This window comes from Ochotona curzoniae, unplaced genomic scaffold (genome assembly GCF_017591425.1).
Source record: "Ochotona curzoniae isolate NIBS_2020 unplaced genomic scaffold, NIBS_Ocur_1.0 contig_4797, whole genome shotgun sequence".
NCBI lineage: Eukaryota > Metazoa > Chordata > Mammalia > Lagomorpha > Ochotonidae > Ochotona > Ochotona curzoniae.
This window is the reverse complement of record NW_024466390.1, coordinates 2,053,159-2,072,743: the sequence shown is the minus strand read 5'-3', so window position 1 is coordinate 2,072,743 and position 19,585 is coordinate 2,053,159. Positions and strand designations below refer to the sequence as shown.

General features: G+C 43.7%; 1 protein-coding gene across 1 annotated transcript in view; it reads left to right on the top strand.

The window, feature by feature from the left end:
- GAD2 (glutamate decarboxylase 2) overlaps window positions 1-19,585 on the top strand; it is a 54,626-nt gene that overhangs the window by 9,973 nt on the left and 25,068 nt on the right. The window contains exons 7-8 of the mRNA XM_040988136.1: window positions 1,785-1,900; window positions 10,930-11,009. Coding sequence (XP_040844070.1) covers window positions 1,785-1,900; window positions 10,930-11,009 — 196 coding nt within the window. The remainder of the gene's footprint in view (window positions 1-1,784; window positions 1,901-10,929; window positions 11,010-19,585) is intronic.

Sequence of the window (19,585 nt, the reverse complement as noted above, 5' to 3'; positions counted from 1 at the left end):
TGTCCAGAGACACAGGAACCCTGCCACGCTCCCCAGGCAGCAGAGCCATTAACTGAAGGCTCATAGAATTGCAGAATGAAGAATGGGAGGGCAAAGCTGGAAACTCCGTGGATCACTGCACCAAGAAGAGACTTTGTGTGCAGGAGGCACCATCAATAAGTTCAAGGAGAAAAAATATTTAAAAAAATCTGAAATCCATGCAGATGAAGATCTTCACAAAGCACATGGGAATCCACATAATGAAAAATCTATGCCTGACTTTAAAAAAAATTTTGAGACAGAATAACATGACTTTTGATTACATTTTTCCATGAAATGGTTGAAGTGTCCTCAACCATTGATCTTTTCCTCATTTCTCTGTTTCCCAGAATCTGGGAAAAGAACCAGAGCTACAGCTTTCAACCAGAGGCTAGTTTGTTACCACCTTACCCTACCCTCTTTCCCCAACCTCAGAAACACTGGCAACACCTGTAAAATGGTGTCTTTGGTGTTGTAGAGATGGGGAAGGGAGAATAATACTGGTATCTGATGGGCAGAGACCCCCAGATGGTGCCACACATCTTACAGTATTGGGACAGTCTTTGCCACTGAGAACGTGCCCCAAAATGCCAATCAGTGTCAAGTTGAAGAAAGTATGAGCTACAGTGTGAGCTCCCTTCAAAGCTGACCCCCCTACCCAATGTCCTGTAGTCAGCCTTTTCAACAGGATATCTGTTTGGAGCAGACCTGACCTGGATTCCACCTGGCTTGGGTCTCTTGGGGATCTGTCCTCATTCTGACTGAGGGAGCCAGATTCCAGCTGATGACTGCTCCACGCCATGCAGCCTGCCAGGGTCTGAGCCCCAGTCATGCACACCAAAAGGGCAGGATCCTCCTTCCCCTTTAGACTCCAACAGGGAAGGCAGCTTGAAAGGCCCACATCATGGCAGGTTAGGGGCGGGGGTCTCCTCTCAACGGGAGCAAAGCAATCCCCTCACTCTGTAACATGGTTTCACCCCTTCTGAGTCAGTACATCCCATAGCTTTTACTTCCCGGGCAGTCTGTCTTTTTCATGGATTGCAAAAGTCCCACACTTTTAAAACAATCCCGATTTAAAAAAGCTGTTTTTCTTACTTGTCATGTGAAATCTTCAGTGTACCAGAAGGATTTTATCCCATGAAACCCCTGACAGTCTTGGGGATGATACACAGGAGAAGTAATCCAATTATAAGCTGAAAACTTGCTTAGTTGTATGCGTCTATAATTATGCAACAAGATCTTGTCTGCTTATTTATATCCCACCATGTCTTTGTGGGGAAAAGAACTATTCAGGTTGGGGGCAGAAAAGAGACAGATAAGTATGCTATGAGGGACTAGGGTATTCCCCCTAGATTTTTGAAAAATTATTGTTTATCGACGGTCTGTGTATGCGCCAGGCATTGCATGAGCTGCAAGACGAGAAGTAACTATATCTAAGCAGAATTCCAAACAGTCTCTTGCAGAACTGACTGTACACAACCGCAGAACGCAAGGCAAAACGTTCTCGTCCATGGCTCCTGGCAAGACCGGAAAGAATCAAGCTTGGTTCTGCTGTGGGAAGGTGGTCTGGGTCCCATAGATGGATTGAAGGTGCCTTCTATGAAATGTTAGGGAGTGTTTCGAGTTAAAGATTCAAGCCTAGGCCCTGGCCCCCGACCCCTGGCGTCCACAGAGGCCCTCTGAGTGAGTGGGAGTGAGGAACAGTGTGCTCTCATGGGCCGCGCGTGGGTGAGGTAGAAGTAACTGGATGTCACTGTGTCCTATAGGTGGCGCCATATCCAACATGTACGCCATGTTGATCGCCCGCTTTAAGATGTTCCCGGAGGTCAAGGAGAAAGGCATGGCTGCCGTCCCCCGGCTCATCGCCTTCACGTCGGAGCACGTATGTGTTTCTGATCTCTACCAGTTCAAAGGCATCTTCTGCGGGCTCTGCATTGAGGGAATGGTGGCTGGAAACGGTTTTTTTCTTGGGGGAATGGTCTTTCCCTAAGACACTTGTTGGGTCATGAGGGGCGAGGGCAGCTGAGCAGAATGTCGCAGTGGCCACCTCCTTGTCTCTTGGAAATTCAGAAGACTCACGTAGAGAGCAGAAGGCTTTCCCTCTAGCTTCTGGAGTCCCTGGCTTCTCTATAATTCGGTGTGTCGGGGGCGGGGAGGAGGGGAGATGTCCAAGTGACTAAAGACTCCCTGGGGTTGTCCACGTATGCCTTTGTCAACAAAACTCCAGATTATCCTGTTGAGTCAGCCTTTCTGTTTAGAAGGGCAGTCAGCCGATCACATGGAGAGTCTACCTTCTAGGGCCTTTGGGCTGACTCAGCCATAATGTGATAGCAGAGTGTTCTGTCTTATTATCTGATCCCTGTTGTGCCAGAAGATCTGTGTCAACCAGGCGAAAACTCGTGATTCGACCCTGAGTGCTGCTCAGACCCAGGCTAATAACTCCGGTCTTTCTTATTCAGTGTTGTGGCCTAGAACTTCATACCAACCCCCACGAACTTCAAGGGGGTCATTGCCATTTCCCCTACTGCCTCATACAGGGGAAACTGTGGCTCACTCCTGTTCACCAGAATTAAGCTAAGTGGCATCAGCCTACGTGGTCACCAGCTTTCCCTGATGCATCGGGAAGAACAGCACATAAGTCACCTAACCATGGAGCAGGTGTGTGAGCTGTGTCCCACCTCCAGTGCTCGTGGCCATTGTGCTCCATGGGAAAGCAGCATCCACTGCCCTGGGACTAGAGGCTCCGCAAAGGCTGCTCCCTCATGATCTCTAGCTCCTTGTAGCTTAGAGCCTGAAAAAATGTCTGAGAAGAGCAGCAACAGGAAACTTAGAGAGGAGATAGAAGTCTAGGGGCTCCAATGAGAAGACGGCACTTGAGAGCAGCAGGGCGTCCTCATGGGGCTGCCCACAAAACTTCACAGAGCAGGAGGAGACCGGAAAAGCTGGGGATCCATGGCCTCAGGCATGGAGTTCATGGAGACTGATGTTTTAGCAGATGACCTTGAAAATATCTCATTCTCCATCTTGCTTTGAGGTTTCATGGATCTTCGAAATGAAGACCATATTCCGAAAACAGCATAAACTCATTGACATAAAGTGCAGAGATTGGATGTCTAAAACAGGGACAGGAGAGGTGTGCTCCTCCCAGAGGCTGCTGAGAAGTCCTCCGATTTCTTTCCCTTCTCCAGCTGTGACAGACTGACAATGTTTATCTACAGTCTCCTCCCTTCAAAACCAGCAACATTTTGTCTTCAATCTCTGTCTCTCTCCCTCTCCTTCTCTCCTCTTCTCTCCTCTCCTCCCCTGTCCTCTCTTCTCCTCTCTTCTCCTCTCCTCTCCTCTCTTTTTCTCTTCTCTCTTTCCCTCCTTTCCTCCCCCTTTCCTTCTCTCCTTGCTTCTTGTACCACACCTCCTGCTCCGACTCTGCCTCTCCTTCCTGCTTGTCATACACTTGGGATTCCCATAAGGTCTACTTTAACAACCCAGGGTCATCCCTCCTCTACATTGAAGCTCATCTGCAAATTCCGTTTTGCTGTGTAAAGTGATCTATGCACAGTTTCAGGGATACAAAGACGGATGTCTTTAGAGAGAAGGCTCCATCCAGACCATTAGAACCTGGGTCCCACCAGGAGGTCACTTTCATTTCTCCACTTTCCCCAAGGGTGGAAGAACATGCTGTGAATTTTCTCCTCAGTTCCTATTCCCTTGAGGTCTCCAAGTCTGAACACCTCAATGCTTCAAGGCTATCCCTACACCGGCCTTAAAAGACTCAATGATTTTCTCTTGGGCATGTTTTCTTCTGGTTTCTGAGCTGACTGCACCAGCTGGCCTGAGGTCAGTCCAGCAGAGGCCCTTCTCCAAGTGCCCTGCCAGGCATCTCTTTTTTCTACATCTGTTTTGCAACCTTGGCTCCTGCTGTGTTCTGCCCTCTCTGCCTGATACTATAAACATAGGGGTCTGTATCTTAATTTGTCTTTTTTAAGATTTATTTATTTTTACTGGAAAGGCAAGTCAGATTTTACAGAGAAGAGTGACAGAGAGTAAGCTCCTCCAGCTGCTGGCTCACTCCCCAAATGATCACAAGGACTAGAGCTGAAACAATCCAAAGCCAGGAACATGGAGCCTTTTCCAGGTCCCCTATGTGGGCCACAGGATCCTAAGGCTTTGGGCCATCCTCTACTGATTTCCCAGGTCATTAGCAGGGAGCTGAATGGGAAATGGAGCAGGATACAAACCACTGCTCAAATAGGATGCTGCCATTTGAAAGGTGAGGATTTAGCCACTGATCTACCACACTGGACTCTGTGTCTTCATTTTTAAGAGGAAGAGAAGCCATTTGTCCCTGCAGTGATCTCCTTCCCACGTCTCTAACCAGGCACATAATTCTGAATGATTTGTTGAATGATGACTCTTTCCTCCAACGACAAGTGCCTCTGACTGTATGCTTATCATTTTTGACAAATGAACTGCTTTTCCTCCAATTTGGGAAAATTTCAGGAAAAAAAAATGTGGAAAATGGAATTTAAAAATAAGCTTAGTTAAATGCAGAAAATTGGTAAAGTCCATGCATGGTTTTCTCATAATACACACTTCAAAAGCATGGATTTCAAACATTTGTTTTTGCACCAAAATAAACATTGTTTAATCGCATTTTTCAACAAACTGTTTGAAGTATACTCATTTTTGCTTGTTTGCTTCTAATAACAATCTACGGAATAAGTAAATACAAGTAGATAATAACAGACAATATTTAAAAAAAAAAAAGGTTTATTTGTTTTTATTTGAGGCAGAGATAGAAGGAAAGGCAGAGCGAGAATCTTCTATCTGCTGGTTCACTTCCCAAATGGCCGTGATGGCTAGGGGAGCCAGGAGCTCCTTCTGGATCTCCCATACAAGTGCAAGAACCCAAGGACTTGAGCCAAAGCCATCCTTTGTTGCTTTCCAGGACATAAGCAGGGAGTGAACAGACACTATTATCAGCATTTCCATTTTAAATTTTTATTTATTTATTTTCATTTTATTGCAAAGACAGAGAAACAGAAGGGAAGAGATGGCAACAGAGAGCACTTTTCATCATTATTGCATATTTCTAATGCCTGCAAAATGCAGGAGCCTGGCACTCCGTCTAGGTCTCCCATGTGTGAGACTGGCAGGTGTGAGACTACTTGAGCAAGCACCTGTTGCTTCCCAGGATGCACAATAGCAGGAAGGAGCCAGGTCGCAAAACAGGCATTGTGATAGACGAGGCAGACAGAGGGATGTTCAAGGCGAATCAACCTGACTCCCTCACTGCAGCCTCTCTCCAAGCTCCAAGGCCCTGCCTGGTCTGACCCTGCTTGTCATAGTTGCTCTAGTAAGATGTTTTTCACAGATCAGTATTTCAAAGAGTTTCAATTCCAACATTTAATCTGCTTTTAAAGACACAAAATGCTGTTGGTACAGGAAGCTTGCAAAACATTGCTCTCATTTGACAGAAACTTAACCCCCAGAACCATTAATGAAGATGTGAGCCAAATGCAGTCCACCCAGAGACCTCTGCCACGTCTGTAAATGCTCCCCTACCTTTCCTTTCGCTTCTGTGCCCTCATTATTTCCTCCTCAATCCGGCCCCATCAAAATCAACTTCCAAGAAAGGATCCAAGAGCTGTGCTGTGGTGCCCCCGATTGGTGGCTTCCAAGGATTGCCCTTTCCACAAGTTTTTCAGAGAGCTTTCCCCTTTAGCATGGCTGGATGTGGGGCATGCCTTTGGCACAGGTGTCTCAAATCACGTATTAATCATTGTGCCCAAACCCCTCCCATCTTAACTAAATTCTAAGAGGAAAGAGATAGCAGCTTTCCAGCACTTTCCTTCCATTCCCACCCGGCCCAGAGGGAAGTAAGGTTTAGTGTTCCCTTTAAGGCATAAAGCAGCCCAGGGTGCCCTTTGCGGAGCCTCTACCCTGTCCTAGCCTGGCACCCTCTCATTCTCACTCCTTCTTGTGCTGGAAATACTGCCCCATTCAAATACAGGAAGACGGTTCATCTTTAAAACAGCAAATCTTTTATGACACATTTATTTGCTCACGATTTAAATGTAAGCTGAATCACAAAACCTACATCTTTAGAGAAATTTCTATCCAATGTGAGTTTTTCTTTTAGTATAAAAGAAAATCATGCAGTTGTTACTACTTATGAGGGTACTTTTAAAAGCTCATGGAAAGGGTATGTTTAGTTTGTTGCAAATACTTTGAAAATCTGTTCATACTTTGTTCATCATGTAGATTTTGTTGAGCTTCAAAATGTTTTAAATGGTTTATTTGGAAGAGACAGAAAGGGAGAGAGATTTTTCATCTCCTGGCCACTTCCCAAATGTCCATAATATCTGGGGCTTCGCCAGGCTAAACCCACAAGCCAGGAGTTCCATGTGGATCTCCCTCATGGCTGGCAGGAACCCGGACACTTGAACCATCACCACTATGTTTTAGCAGGAAACTGGATCAGAAGCAGAAACAGAACTTGAATCCAGGCACACTTATATGAGATTCAAGTGTCCCAACAGGCAACTTCACCAAACACTCTACCAAGCACCCTCTCCCCATAAACTTTTTGAAGACCTTTTGGATGTGAGCTTCAGATTCTTTCACAAAGCAAACTCATCTTTTAAATCTACTCCATACAAACTGTTTGAAGTACGCCCTGTTATTCCTCAGTGGAAATATGATTTGGCCTTAATTAATTACTAGACTTTCATTGAGGGTCCGTTGTTACTTTTCCCAAATCAGAGGCAGGGAGAAGGGTGTGTCCATCCGCTCATTTCTCATCTTTTATGATTTATTTTGAAAGATAGAGTTACAGTGTGAGAAGGAGAGACAGACAGAGAGAGAGAGAGATCTCCCACCCAATGGTTCACTCCCCTAATGGTTGCATCAGCTGAAGCTGGGCCAATCCAAAGCCAGGAGCCAAGACCTTTTTTTGGGTCTCCCACATGGGTAAAGGGGACCAGCACTTGAACCTTTCTCTGCTGCTTTGCAAGGGCATTAGTAGAGAGTGCGATGGGAAGTAGAGCTGCTGAAAGTAAAACCAGCATCCATATAGATGCTGGCGCTGAGTCTGTCCCTCATCAGCTCATTTCCCAGCCATTTCATGGACAAACAACTGATCCTTGCAAGAGTCTTGGTTATCTAGAAACACATTGGACTAGTTCTTGCTTCCAAATTTTGGGCATCATTTTGCCTTATGAACTACCCAGAAAAGTCTGTCCCTTTGTCCCAATCTTGACCGAGCTTCAGATAGGAAGCTCAATGCCAGGTACATGTGGCTAATGCCCTCTGCTCACAGAGAACCTGCTCTGAGGTCTGAGACACGTGTTTACAAAGCTTCCTAACTTTCCAGAGGTTATTCTTCTCTGGGTCATCAACAGGTAGTTCCCTTACACATATTGACAAGGGAATAAAATGATCCTCGGATATCTCCCTCACAGAGAATATACTTAAGCTATCTTTTTGTTCCTCTCAAAGTCCTTCTCTATGGCTCCCTTGCTACTTGTCGATGGATGGTGTTCTGTTATTTCCCTGCCCCCTTTGTTGAACGTGTGAGCAGACTCAGTGTTGGCTCCCTGATTTTCTCTTATACACCTCATCACCCCTCCACTCCCCAGCTTCACGTTTTCTGTGTGGGCATCTTTTGTTTTGTTTTGTTTTCCACATGAAGCATGGAATAGAGTTATCAATTATCCTGGGTAATTGTTCCTCCTTTAAGAATTCTAATTCTTTCTCATTAAAGAATGCCACTTCTCGTTGGCCAGGGTCATCTGATCTCTTACTTAGCCCCAGTTTGCAGTTTCCCACCTCTGTGCTGATTCACCAAGGCAGGTGGTTTGCATAGCTGGGGCTGGCTCAGTGAAGACAGCAGACCAGCCTTTTCTGTGCCTGCTGGCTCTCTGAAGGGCCCCTACTCTTCAGAGTCACCCCAGACTCTGACAAACATAAAAGAGAGAACACTTGTTAAAATACACATCTTTCAAATTAATGTATAGAGAACTAACTTAATATATTTCATTTATACAATTAAGATATTAGAAGATATAGGATGATATAATAATTGTAAGAACATAATGATACTTCCCTCCTTGCTTTCCTTCCTCCTACTTCTTTTTAAAATTCCTTTCTATAGACTTATTTATTTATTTGAGAGGCAAAGTTACTGAAGGAGGAAGAGACAGAAAGTGTAATCTTCCACCTACTGGCTCACTCCTTAGACAAGCACAATGGCCAGGACTGGGCCAGGAGTCAGGAACCTTATCCGGGTCTGTCCTGTGAGTTCAAGGGCCTCAAACACCATGGCCATCTTCATTGCTTTTCCCAGGCCACTAGTAGGGAGCTGGATCAGAAGTAAAGCAGCTGGGACTCAAACAGGCCCCTAGATGGGATGCTGGCATTGCAGGCAGCTTTACTCCCTACACAACACTGCCTGCTCTTTTTTAAAATTTTCTATAATAGTGCATTTTTAATTTACTTTATACTCAAAGGCTTACTGCTCCATTAAATAGAGAACTTTTTGTATGTGTGTGAGGGAAACGTACATCTTTTTACACCCAGACCCAATTCATCTTTCTCTCCTAGTTCTTGGGTACCTCTACAGCTTGTCATCTCCAGGCCATAAAAGTGAGGATCACAGCCTTTTCTCACTACTTCTGGATACTCTGAACTTCTCACACTCTGCTATTCGGTCTCTCCTTGGTGGATTAATGTTATTCACTGTGTTATACGTGTGATCTCTTCCTGCTTGTTACATATACTTTTTAAAACACGTCTGTTAAAGAGTTCCTGTTCTGCCAATTGAAGCACTCTGATGAGAGGGGATACACTTTGGAACTCTCATTCAAAATTTCAGGCAGCAGTCTTTTGAAACTGGCAGTTGGGCCAGCAGTGGTACCTTTGGATGGCTTAATGGTCTGCCGTGAATGGTGAGATACAGATGAGCACACGCAGCACAGCTGGCCTGGGGTAATCCTCTCTCAGCATTTCAAATGGCACAGTGATTACAGCCAAGGAGGAACAGAACTCTGCCTGGAATCAATAGCCAAAAACACAAATAAAGACCAGCGATGGCTTATGGCCAAGCTACCTCACTCGCTTCATCCCAGTGGCGGGTGCGCACACACACACACACACACACACACACACACACACACACACACATAGCTATTCTGCCTTAGCCCATGCTACGTACCCTCCTTGCACTCCTTGCCTGGACCAGGAGGTTAACTATACAACAAATACTCCCTCTAACAACCCTGGGCTGCAGAGTGCTGGATGTAGCACCAACTTCTTCCACTTGAACACACATGAGTGCCCTGAACGTGGGAGAAGCAGAGGATCAGCTCTTGAGAGCAAAATGTGAGTCTGGGACCCACATGGTAGATACATTAGCTGTTGGAGGCCATTGCTGCATTCTCATGATTTAGAGGGAGGGGGATACTCCAAAAAGCTCATGAAAAATGAAAATTAAAAATGAGTTAATTCAGGTGTAAAAAAAAATGAAATCCTTGCATTTTTCCTTCTATTAGGCATTTCCCATGAATTCTTTGAAGACTCCTCCTGTGTATAATTGGCTTGGATTTGCTGTATGCTAGCCTTTCAGACCCATTGTCACAATTTTGAATATTTCATTATTTTAGGAATCCCAAAATGAATTCAAAAATAACAACAACAAAATAATCAAAATGGGCTGAGGACTTGAATAGACATTTGTCTAAATATATGTGCCAATGGCTAAGACATGATTGTCATTAGAGAAATGCAAATCAAGCTACCAATGAGATACTGCCTCACGCTCATTGTCAAAAACAACCAAAATGAGGGTGTTTGTGAAGAAGTTGATATGTGGAGAAACCCTGGGCATTCGTTGCTGATGGGGAGGGACAATGGAACAGTGGATGTAGAAAGAAGTTATGGCAGTTCCTCAAAATATTAAGGAGGAAAATTACCAGAGGTTTGATCCTAGATATCTACCCAGAGCATTGGATGACAGAGCCTTCATGGAGTAGCTGCACACCCATGTCCAAAACAGTGCCATTTACTGCGACTAAACGGTAGAGACAAACCATGTATTTATGATAGATAATCTGCTAAATCCAGGGGAATATTAAACAGCCATAAAAAGAAGGCACATCTGGCACCTGCTGAAACATGGATATACCTTGAGGACATTGTGCTAAGTGAAATAATTCAGTCACAGGCAACTAATATGTGATTGCACTTAGATGAGGGACCAAAAGCAGTCAGAAATGCAGAGGCAGTAACGTTCTGGTAGCATGGACAGTGGGGAGAGGGAAGGAGAAATTTTTCAGTGGATATTGAGTCTTGGTTTTCCACATTAACAAGCATTCTCTAGACAATTTGGTGACAGTTGCACAACAAGGCAAATGCACCTGTGACCATTGGAATGTCCACTTAAAAATGTCCGGACCAGCACTGTGGCATAGCAAGTTAATTCTCCACCTGCACCGCGGGCAACTCATAGGAGCTCTGGTTTAAGTCTCAGCTATTCCACTTCTAATCCAGTGCTCAGCTAATGTGCCTGGAAAAGCAGTGGAAGATGGGCCACATGGGAGACCTGAAAGGAGCTCCTGGCTCCTGGCTTTACATCAGCCAAGCTCCAGCTACTGAAACCATTTGGGGAGTGAACCAGCAAATGAAACATCTCTTTCTCTCTGTAACTCTGCTTTCAATTTTTTTTTAAAGTCTATTTTAAAATGGTGAAGATTATTTGGGTTGCATATATGTTACCATAGATTCTTAAACAGTGTAAGTGATAGATGCCATTTGCAGCCAGGCTTTGGATACACAGCTGGAGGGAAGAGAGCTACTGATGGAACTGATTTCTTGCTTGTATGGAGCTAACTAAAAATATGCCTTTTTTTTTAACAGAGCCATTTTTCCCTAAAGAAGGGAGCTGCGGCCTTAGGGATTGGAACAGACAGCGTGATTCTGATCAAATGTGATGAGAGGTGAGCATGAATCTTCACCCCTTACAAGTTAGCAGTTTATAAATTCCACCCTGATCCCTAGTGCGCAGAATCCATGACATGTTTGTGGAGTGGGAAACTGCCCCTATACTACCCCTGCTATTTCTTTTTTCTTCTCTCTCTCTCTTTTTCTTTTCTTTTCCTTTTGTTTTAGATTTATGTATTTTTATTGGAAAGGCACATTTAAAGAGACGAGGCAAGACAGAGAGATCTCCCATCCACTGGTTCACTCCCCAAATGGCCACAATGGCTGGAGCTGACCTGATCTGAATCTGGGATCCAGGAGTTCCCATGTGGATACAGGGGCCCGAGGACTTGAGCCATCTGCTGCAACTTTCCTAGAGCACAAGCAGGGAGTTGAATTCAAAGTGGAGCAGCTGGGGACATGAACCAGCCAGTGCCCATGTGGGATGCCAGGACAACAGGCAGAGGCTTAGCTTTCTTTCTTTCTTTCTTTTAAGCAATTGGACAATTTTTGGTTTTTGCTTGTTTGCTTCAGAGGCAGACAGCTCCCTTCTTCCAGCTCCCTTCCAAAAGGTCCCTGTCTTTGGGGCTGGGCCAGTAGAACCTAGAAACAGAAACTCAATCCAGGTCTTTCTTGTGGGTAGAGAACTCCAATTACTTAGGCAGTGACTACCGCCTCCCAGGGTCCACTTGGCAGGACGCAGGAGTCAGAAGCCATCTAATCCAGGTGTTCCAATGTGCGATATGAGCATCTTAAACCACCAGGTCAGACGCCAATTCCTGCTGCTTGCACTTCGCACAGACTCTTGATTGGAAAATTCTCTCAACATCATGCAAGCTTTCACAAACAGCCCTCAGCTGAGTCCAAATGTTTGTCCAATCTATCAGAGGATTCTGCCCCAAATCAACACTGATGGGCATTTATCACCTGGGCAAGCTGAACAGTACCAAGCAACTTGAGCACTGATTTACAGCGTGTCATTGACGATTGTGTAAACCTGATGGAGTGATTACAGGAGGAAGAGAGTTTAGTGAGAACAGTTTAGTACATTATGCCCCCAGGAACCCAACAACATCATGATGGATTAGAGTCAGCTTGGACAAAAGCCCTGTGTTCATTGGCACTGGAACTTCATAGGCTCTCTGGGGTTAGGGCATGGGGGACAGGGGGAGGGTGAGAGTTCAGATACTTTCAGAGTGTCCAAGTAGGGAAAGGTGCTAGTGCTGGAACATATCAGGCTAAGCCTCTGCCTGTAGTGCCGGAATCCCAGCTATTCCGTTTCCAGTCTAGCTCCTTGATAATGCTCTTGGGAAAACAGTAAAGAATGACACAAGTGCTTGAGCCTTCACACCCATGTGGGAGACCCAGAAGAAGCTCCTGGCTCCTGGCTTTGAACCAATCCAGCTCCTGCCATTGTAACCAACCAGAGAGTAAGCCAAATGGCAGAAGTGGAAGATCTCCCTCTCTGTTTCCCCTACCCTTTCTGTAATATCTGTCTTTAAAAATTATATATATATACACACATATATACACACACATACATACATTTATTTATTTATTTATTTATTTATTTATCAAATAAAAAAGAACAGCCAGGTAAAGTATATTGCTAGATTTCTGTCTTTAAAAGGTTAATCAAGGTCTTTCACCAAATCCTAAGGAAACCGCTTCTTGTTTAAATAGCATGGTTAGATGATTTATTTAAACAGTACACAGTTTCTATGTTGGTGTCATAGTTGCTGACAGTGTCAGTAGGTTCTGCAAAAGCACAAGACAGAATTTCAGTTTTCTGACAGTACAGGCAAGTGGGAAGGTACAACAGCAGCAGCTGTGGCAGTTAAGTGGGTGAATGGTGAGGCACAGAACGTATTGTGTGTTAGGAAGATGTGCCAAGAGCCAAACTGCAGGTGGGACCAGAGCCACGATTTCCAAATTCAAGATGAGGTTCATGGGCAGAAGGAAAAGGCAGAAGCAAAAACCACAACATTGATTCCCAAAAGCAAAGCCATGGAGAGATATAGGGATGAGCAGGCTGGACAACAGAGGTGACAGCCAGGGCAGATACAATTGGAGGAACGGGACTCGGAAAGCTACAAATCCCCAATGGGATGATAACTGTCTATCTTTTGAACTGACTCAACAGAATCACCACTTATTTACACCCTGAGCTATTGTTTGCCATGAACTTTTTGCAATTACTTTTATGAAACAAAAATATTCATTTTTTCCTCTTGGAGTGGGAGTATAAAACTTAGTATGTGACCTGGATAGAGCTAGAAACAAGATGTTGAAGGTATTTTATCAAAGCTGGACATGAAGGAAGCACCCTACAAAAAGCAAGGAAAGAAAAGGGGTTCCTGGATGTTTGGCCAAGTGAAAGGTCTTACCAAAAGACAGGAAATACCCCAGGACAGCACTTGGAAATGTGCAGGTGTGTGAGAGGGAAGAGCAAGAAGATGGGCAGGGAATGGGCATTGGGCTTCTCACTTAAGATGCTGAGTAGGAGGCTACACCAGAGAGCCTGGGCTCAATGCCTCGCTCCACCCCAGTTCCAGCTGCCTGCCAAAGCACACTATGGGAAGCAATGGTGGTGGCTCAAGGACTTGGGTTCCTGATACCCATGTGGAAGACCCAGACTCATTTCTCAATACCTGGCTTTGCCATGTCCTGGCACTAGTCAATGCAGGCATTCAAGGAGTGAGTCAATAGATGGGAGTACACACGCATACTCTCAATTAATTCAAATAAATCAGATGGGGTGTTTCAGGACAAGAAAGCACAGGCTTTGAGCAAGGAGACACAGAGGGGATACTGTTGGCTCGCAGTGTGCAAGAGAAAGGGGCAGGTGGGTGGGGAGGCTTGGAGGCCTGCCTAGATATACTCACCTCTCAAAATTCAAGAACTTGATTTCAGCAATTTTAGAGGTCATTCAAAAAATGAAAATAATATTGTTTGAAAAATCAAGTTTTGAAACCATGCTTCACTGCTCTGAATCCTGGACAGACAGGTGCAGGGTACAGGGTCAGGGATAGAGGGAGCTGTCAGGTGCTTTTTCTCTTTGTGCTCATGAGTCTGGTAAAACAGACAAGAAGAGGGGGAAACAATGAAGGAAGGAGGCTAAAGGATGAGGAAGAGCAGGTGGGGGAATGAGACCTAAAGGAAGAAATTCTTGGTGAAAGTAGAGAGAAGCCCAGGGAGGGTACCATGGGCAGAAGCAAGGCATAGAGCAAGCACTCCAGGAGGAAACAATGATATTTTTACCACCTAAAAAAGCAATCCTGGCTTACTAGGATGAAACAATAGTCAACAACAGAAAACTTGCTTTCATCACAAATGCCACCCATGTGAGCCTCTAAGTCTCTAAGTGTGGAGATCTGAGTTGCTTGTTTTCCTTTCTTTCTATGTATTTTGGATCATGGAGATGTGATCGTGTACGCATCTTTTCACAATGTAAAAGAGGAAAATGTGTTACAGAAAGTCGTGACTTCATATTTTAAATAGTAACAGGCGATGGGATTGATTCATTTTTGAGCAAGTGTCATTGGACCTAATATTTGCTGAGTATAAATTAGTAGGATCTATTCTGTGTTCCTAAGGGTTTTATCTTCCTGAGGATAGAAATGAAGAAAGAAATCAGTATCTAGAAGGAGATGGATGTTAGTGAACGGCAGTGCAGCGAGGCCACATCCCACTTCAGAGGGCCTGGGTTTGAGTCCTGGCTCTGTTCTCCATTGCAGATTCCTGCTAATGCACCCCCCCCCCAGGAGGCAGCAGGTGACAGCTCAACTGATGGAGGCCCTGATGCCTACATGGAAGACCTGGATTGAACTCCAGGCTTGGGCCCAGACCTGGCTGCTTGCTGCAGGCATTTGGGGAAGAAACCATTGATCTATCTACTTACCCACCTATCTATCCCTTTCTTCCCCTTTCAAATACGATAATAAATATAAATTATTAAAATGCGGTCACCTTTCCAGCTATTACTGTTTATTAGTTTCCTCCTTGCATCCTAAGGAAACACTGACCTTATCTCTTTGTATCTTTGTGGTATCTTTTCTTTCTTTAAGATTTGCTTATTTTGTATTGGAAAGGTAGATATACAGAGTAGGAGAGACATAGAGAAAGATCTAGACATAGAGAATCCGTTGATCCTCTCCCCAAGCAGCCACAATGGCCAGAGCTGCACAGATCCAAAGCCAAGAGCTTGGAGCCTCTTCCGTGTCTCTCATGCAGGTGCAGGGTCCCAAGGCTTTGGGCTGTCCTTGACTGCCTTCCCAGGCCAAAAACAGGGAGCTGGATGGGAAGTGGGCTGCTGGGAAAAGAACTGGCGCCCATATAGGATCCCAGCAAGTGCAAGGCAAGGACTTTAGCTGCTAGGCTACTGCGCTGGGCCCATTTTAGTATCTTTTCTCCTCCTCTCTATTGTAGACTCAGAGATATATTTAGAGACAGTTGATTGGCATGAGAGTATGAGAGTTGTCAGCTGAGTCCAGCATTTATATAATAACTGTTTGCTTTTTCTGGGGGGTGGCTAATATTTTCATACCACAAATAGCTACCTCGTGGCATTTCCCTGAATGTATGTCTCTAGCTTCTGATAGTTGACGTAAACAATGGCAAGCATAAAGCTGTGGGTTCCTGCACTCTGATGAGATGAGCACATTTGTGGCCAGCGTCTGACAGTGGTTAGGGCTGTGATTAAGTTTCAGATCCAGAGGAGCTCTGGAGTGGATTGCAACGAATTGATGACTATGTTGTGGGGCAGGGCTGCAAGCCTCCCTGTGGGAGTCGTGTTTCCTTTGGGCTTGGGTGCAGAGAACTGGGCAAGGGTGTGTGTGCTTCCTGTATGAGGAAGTACTTGAAAATCCTGACGTCTAACATGATGCCGCTCAATTGTGTGCCCAGTAGAGTCCTAAACTTTTGACATCATTGATCCAGTTCATTCATTCAGTTGACACAAAGGAGGGTCGTCCTGCACATTTGCCTGGTGCTGATGTAGCTTATGATGAATCTTCTATACAACAGTGTTCAATAGTGTGGTCCATTCTTTGTTCACACCTTGCAGGTGACATGTCTAAGACCATTTACACAGCTGTAAGTGAGAAGTCAGGGCTTGGACTTGGAGAACACAGAACATTCACCAGTTGGTATATCTCCCTTCTCCTTTTGTCATGGAAAAGCATGTAACACAAAACCTTCCGTTCCAACCCTCTTTATGGGTCCATTTCAGTGGCACTAAGCTCACTTCCACAGTCATCACCACTATCTATGTCCAGGACACCTTCTGTTTCAACACTGAAACCCACGGCCCTTTCAATAATAAGCTTCTCTGGCCTCATCAGCCACGCTCCTCCTTATCTACCCTCCTCCGTGCTGTCTCAGTGACTGGGCTCTCCTTCCTTGCAGTATCGGCCTTTGGGGGGTTGTGTACTTCACGTCCTCAGGGTTCATCATTGCTGTGGCATATGTTCGAATGTCCTTCCTCTTCAAGACTGAATAGTAATCCACTGTGCGTGTAAAGACCTTTTTTTAGTCCATCCATTTGTTCATGAACACTTGGATGCCTTCTACCTCTTCTGGCTCTTGTGAATAGTGCAGGCTGTGTAATTCCCCACTGTGCTCTGCTTTCAGTCATGTGGAGGTGGATAACTGGAGGTGAACTTAATAGATCATATTGGTGGAAATACAGTCCGTATTCTCTTCAGGAATCCTGCTCTCCACCGGTGATGCTCCAGTTTACACTCTCATCTACAGCAAGTGCTCAGCGCTTCGTCTTTCTCTCTATCCCTCTTTCCATTTTGGTTCTTTTGACAGTAGCCATCCTAAAGGGCTCGTGTATATGTGAGGGGGTTTTATCTCAGGGCACTACTGGTTTACAGCTTCCTAAAGATGAATGATGTTGGACATTTGTGTGTGCTTCCTGGCCCTTTGTACATCTTCTCTGGAGAAACATCTAGTCAAGTCCTCTGCCAATTTTTGGATTTGGTTTTGTTGTTGAGTTTTAAAAGTTCTCTATGCTAGGTATCAACCACTTAGCAAGGAAGCGATTTACAAATACTTTCCTCTGTATTGTCTTCTGAAGAAATCACTGTCAAAGCTAGCATTATGAATGAAGGCTTTGCCTTACATTTTCTTCCAAGAGCTTTCAAGTTTTAGTCCTTCTTTCAAGTCTAATCCGTCCTGAATTCATTTATGTCATCTGCAAGAGATGGGCCTTTATTTAAAATAACAGTGGCAGTAGCACATAAAAAATAGAGAACCTAGATATCATCTCACAACACATTGGTGCACATAGTTTCAAATACATTTATATTTATTTAATACAAAAGGGACCATAAATACTTAATTACTAGAATTTTGTTCTCTACGTAATAATAACATATTATGGATAATTTCATGTCATTACAAATTCCTTCATGAAATTGTTAGTCACTATTGAATAATCCATTGTATAGAATTTATATGACAGTACTTTAAAAAGTTCATGGAAAGTGGAATTAAAATATAAGTTTATTTTGATGGAAAGTTTCAGACATGTATGTATATGAAGGCTCTTTAAAAAGATGATGAAAAGTATGTATGTATTATGAAAAACTACATGAGTTTTAAGGGATTTTTTTTTGTTGGTGTGTGTGCCAACCTAAACTTTTTGAAAAAGATTTACTTATTTTCAAAATAAATTTAATTTTATTTTTCGTGAACTTTTTCAAGAACATGTATAGTACTTAACAGATCTGTTAACTATTTGCATGGCTTTACATTTTTACTATTTGAAAAATGCTAATATAAATAACATTGCAGCTAAATATTTCCATATATCATGATATCATTTCCTCATCATAGAGTTTCTGAGTTTTGGAGTCAAACCTGTGCCTCGAGTTATGTTCCTTATCATCACGCTGTCCTTCAGAAAGACCTGTCTCATTTCATTCCACCTCAAGCAGGTGCCTGCTCATCAAGTTCCCATTTATGCTGCAAAGCAAATCCTTAAGTGACATGTGTCAGATTGATGCAAGGAACTTTTTGGTAATTCATATTTTCATTTGCATTTTGGTCATTAGCACAGCTGGGTGATTTACACTTGCATTATTTATAGTTGAAAACAGAGAAACACATTGCAAATATTTTCCAAAACATATCTGCTTTTCATTTCATTCATGGTATATATAAAAATGCTTCATATTTTGGCGGTCACAGTGATCAATTTCCTATGTTGGACCTTCTGTGCCTTCTTTGGAAAAATCTTCTTCAATCTTGGAATGTGTTATTCTTCTTCTGTTTTCTCTACAACATTTATATTATTATTTAAATAGTCCATGTAACTGAAATTTATTTAGACTTATGATATTTACAAAGTATGCTTTCTCTTGTCGAATGTTCCTACACAATTTGATATCCAAAAACCAACTGATTTCCAGCTGCAAAATTCATACTGGGCAGTACTTATCTTTTCATTTTGTCCCACTCATGATGTACCTCTCTGGCTCTGTTACCATATTTTCAAGTCCATATAGTAGGATGTTCCACCATGTAATGGAAAGAAATTAGTCCCCTGGCCATCCTGGTTTTTCCCACTAGTGATTTTTATCCAGTTGTGGTTTAGGATTCCTTTGCCCATTTCTCACTCCCCTAAAACTCTCACTGGGGAACCTGTTGAAACTGTGCTAAGTTAAGATTATTTGTTATAGATATTCATAATGTTGACCTTTGTCATCCAGGAAGATAGGTCTCCCCATGTATTTAAATCTTCTTGTGTCCTTTGATAAAGATCCTTTTGATTTATTTATTTTTATTTATCTTATTTTATTTTACATAGAGAGAAGGAGAGACAGAGAGTAAGAGAAAGAGTGAGAGAGAGAGAGCTAGAGAGAGAGATCTTTCATCTGCTCGTTCACTCCCTAACTGGTCAGAGCAATGGTTAGAGCTAAGCCAAATAGAAGCCAGGTTCCCTAAGTTTCCTATGTGGGTGCAGGGGCCCAAGCGTTTGAGCCAATCTACACTGCTTTCTCAGATATATTGACAGGGAACTGGGTTGTAAATGAAACAGCCTGGACTAGACCGGCAATCATAGGTAATGTCCACGCTGTAGACAGAGGACTAATCTGGTGCCAGTCTCAAATCATACACTGGCCATGTTAAGCTCTATGCAGAAGCCATGTGTGCTGATTTTCAGAATAGTAAGCAGGGCACTGCCTGTGTTGTTGTCTTAGGGCAGAAACTTGGGGCCTTTCTACCCAGCTATTTCCAACAGGGGTTCTTGAGTTCCAAGCTTGCTTTATGCTGTTTGCCATTCATGAGTTCCCAGCTTGCTTTACACTTCTTACCAAGAACATCCTTGGTAGCTTTGCATTATAAGCTTTTCCTTTGGATGTTTGCGAACGATTTTCCCTTCTTGACATTTCATCTGCGTGTGATAGTGCAGCCTGCATGTTAGGAGGTGTGGAATAAAAATGTGTTCCCACACTCTCACTACCAAATATCTCGCTCCACATCAGGTTAACTTTAACTGCATCAAGAGAGTAACTTAGAAAGCAGACTCTGAAAACAAATGCAATAACAGGAAGGAAGGAAGGAAGGAAGGAAGGAAGGAAGG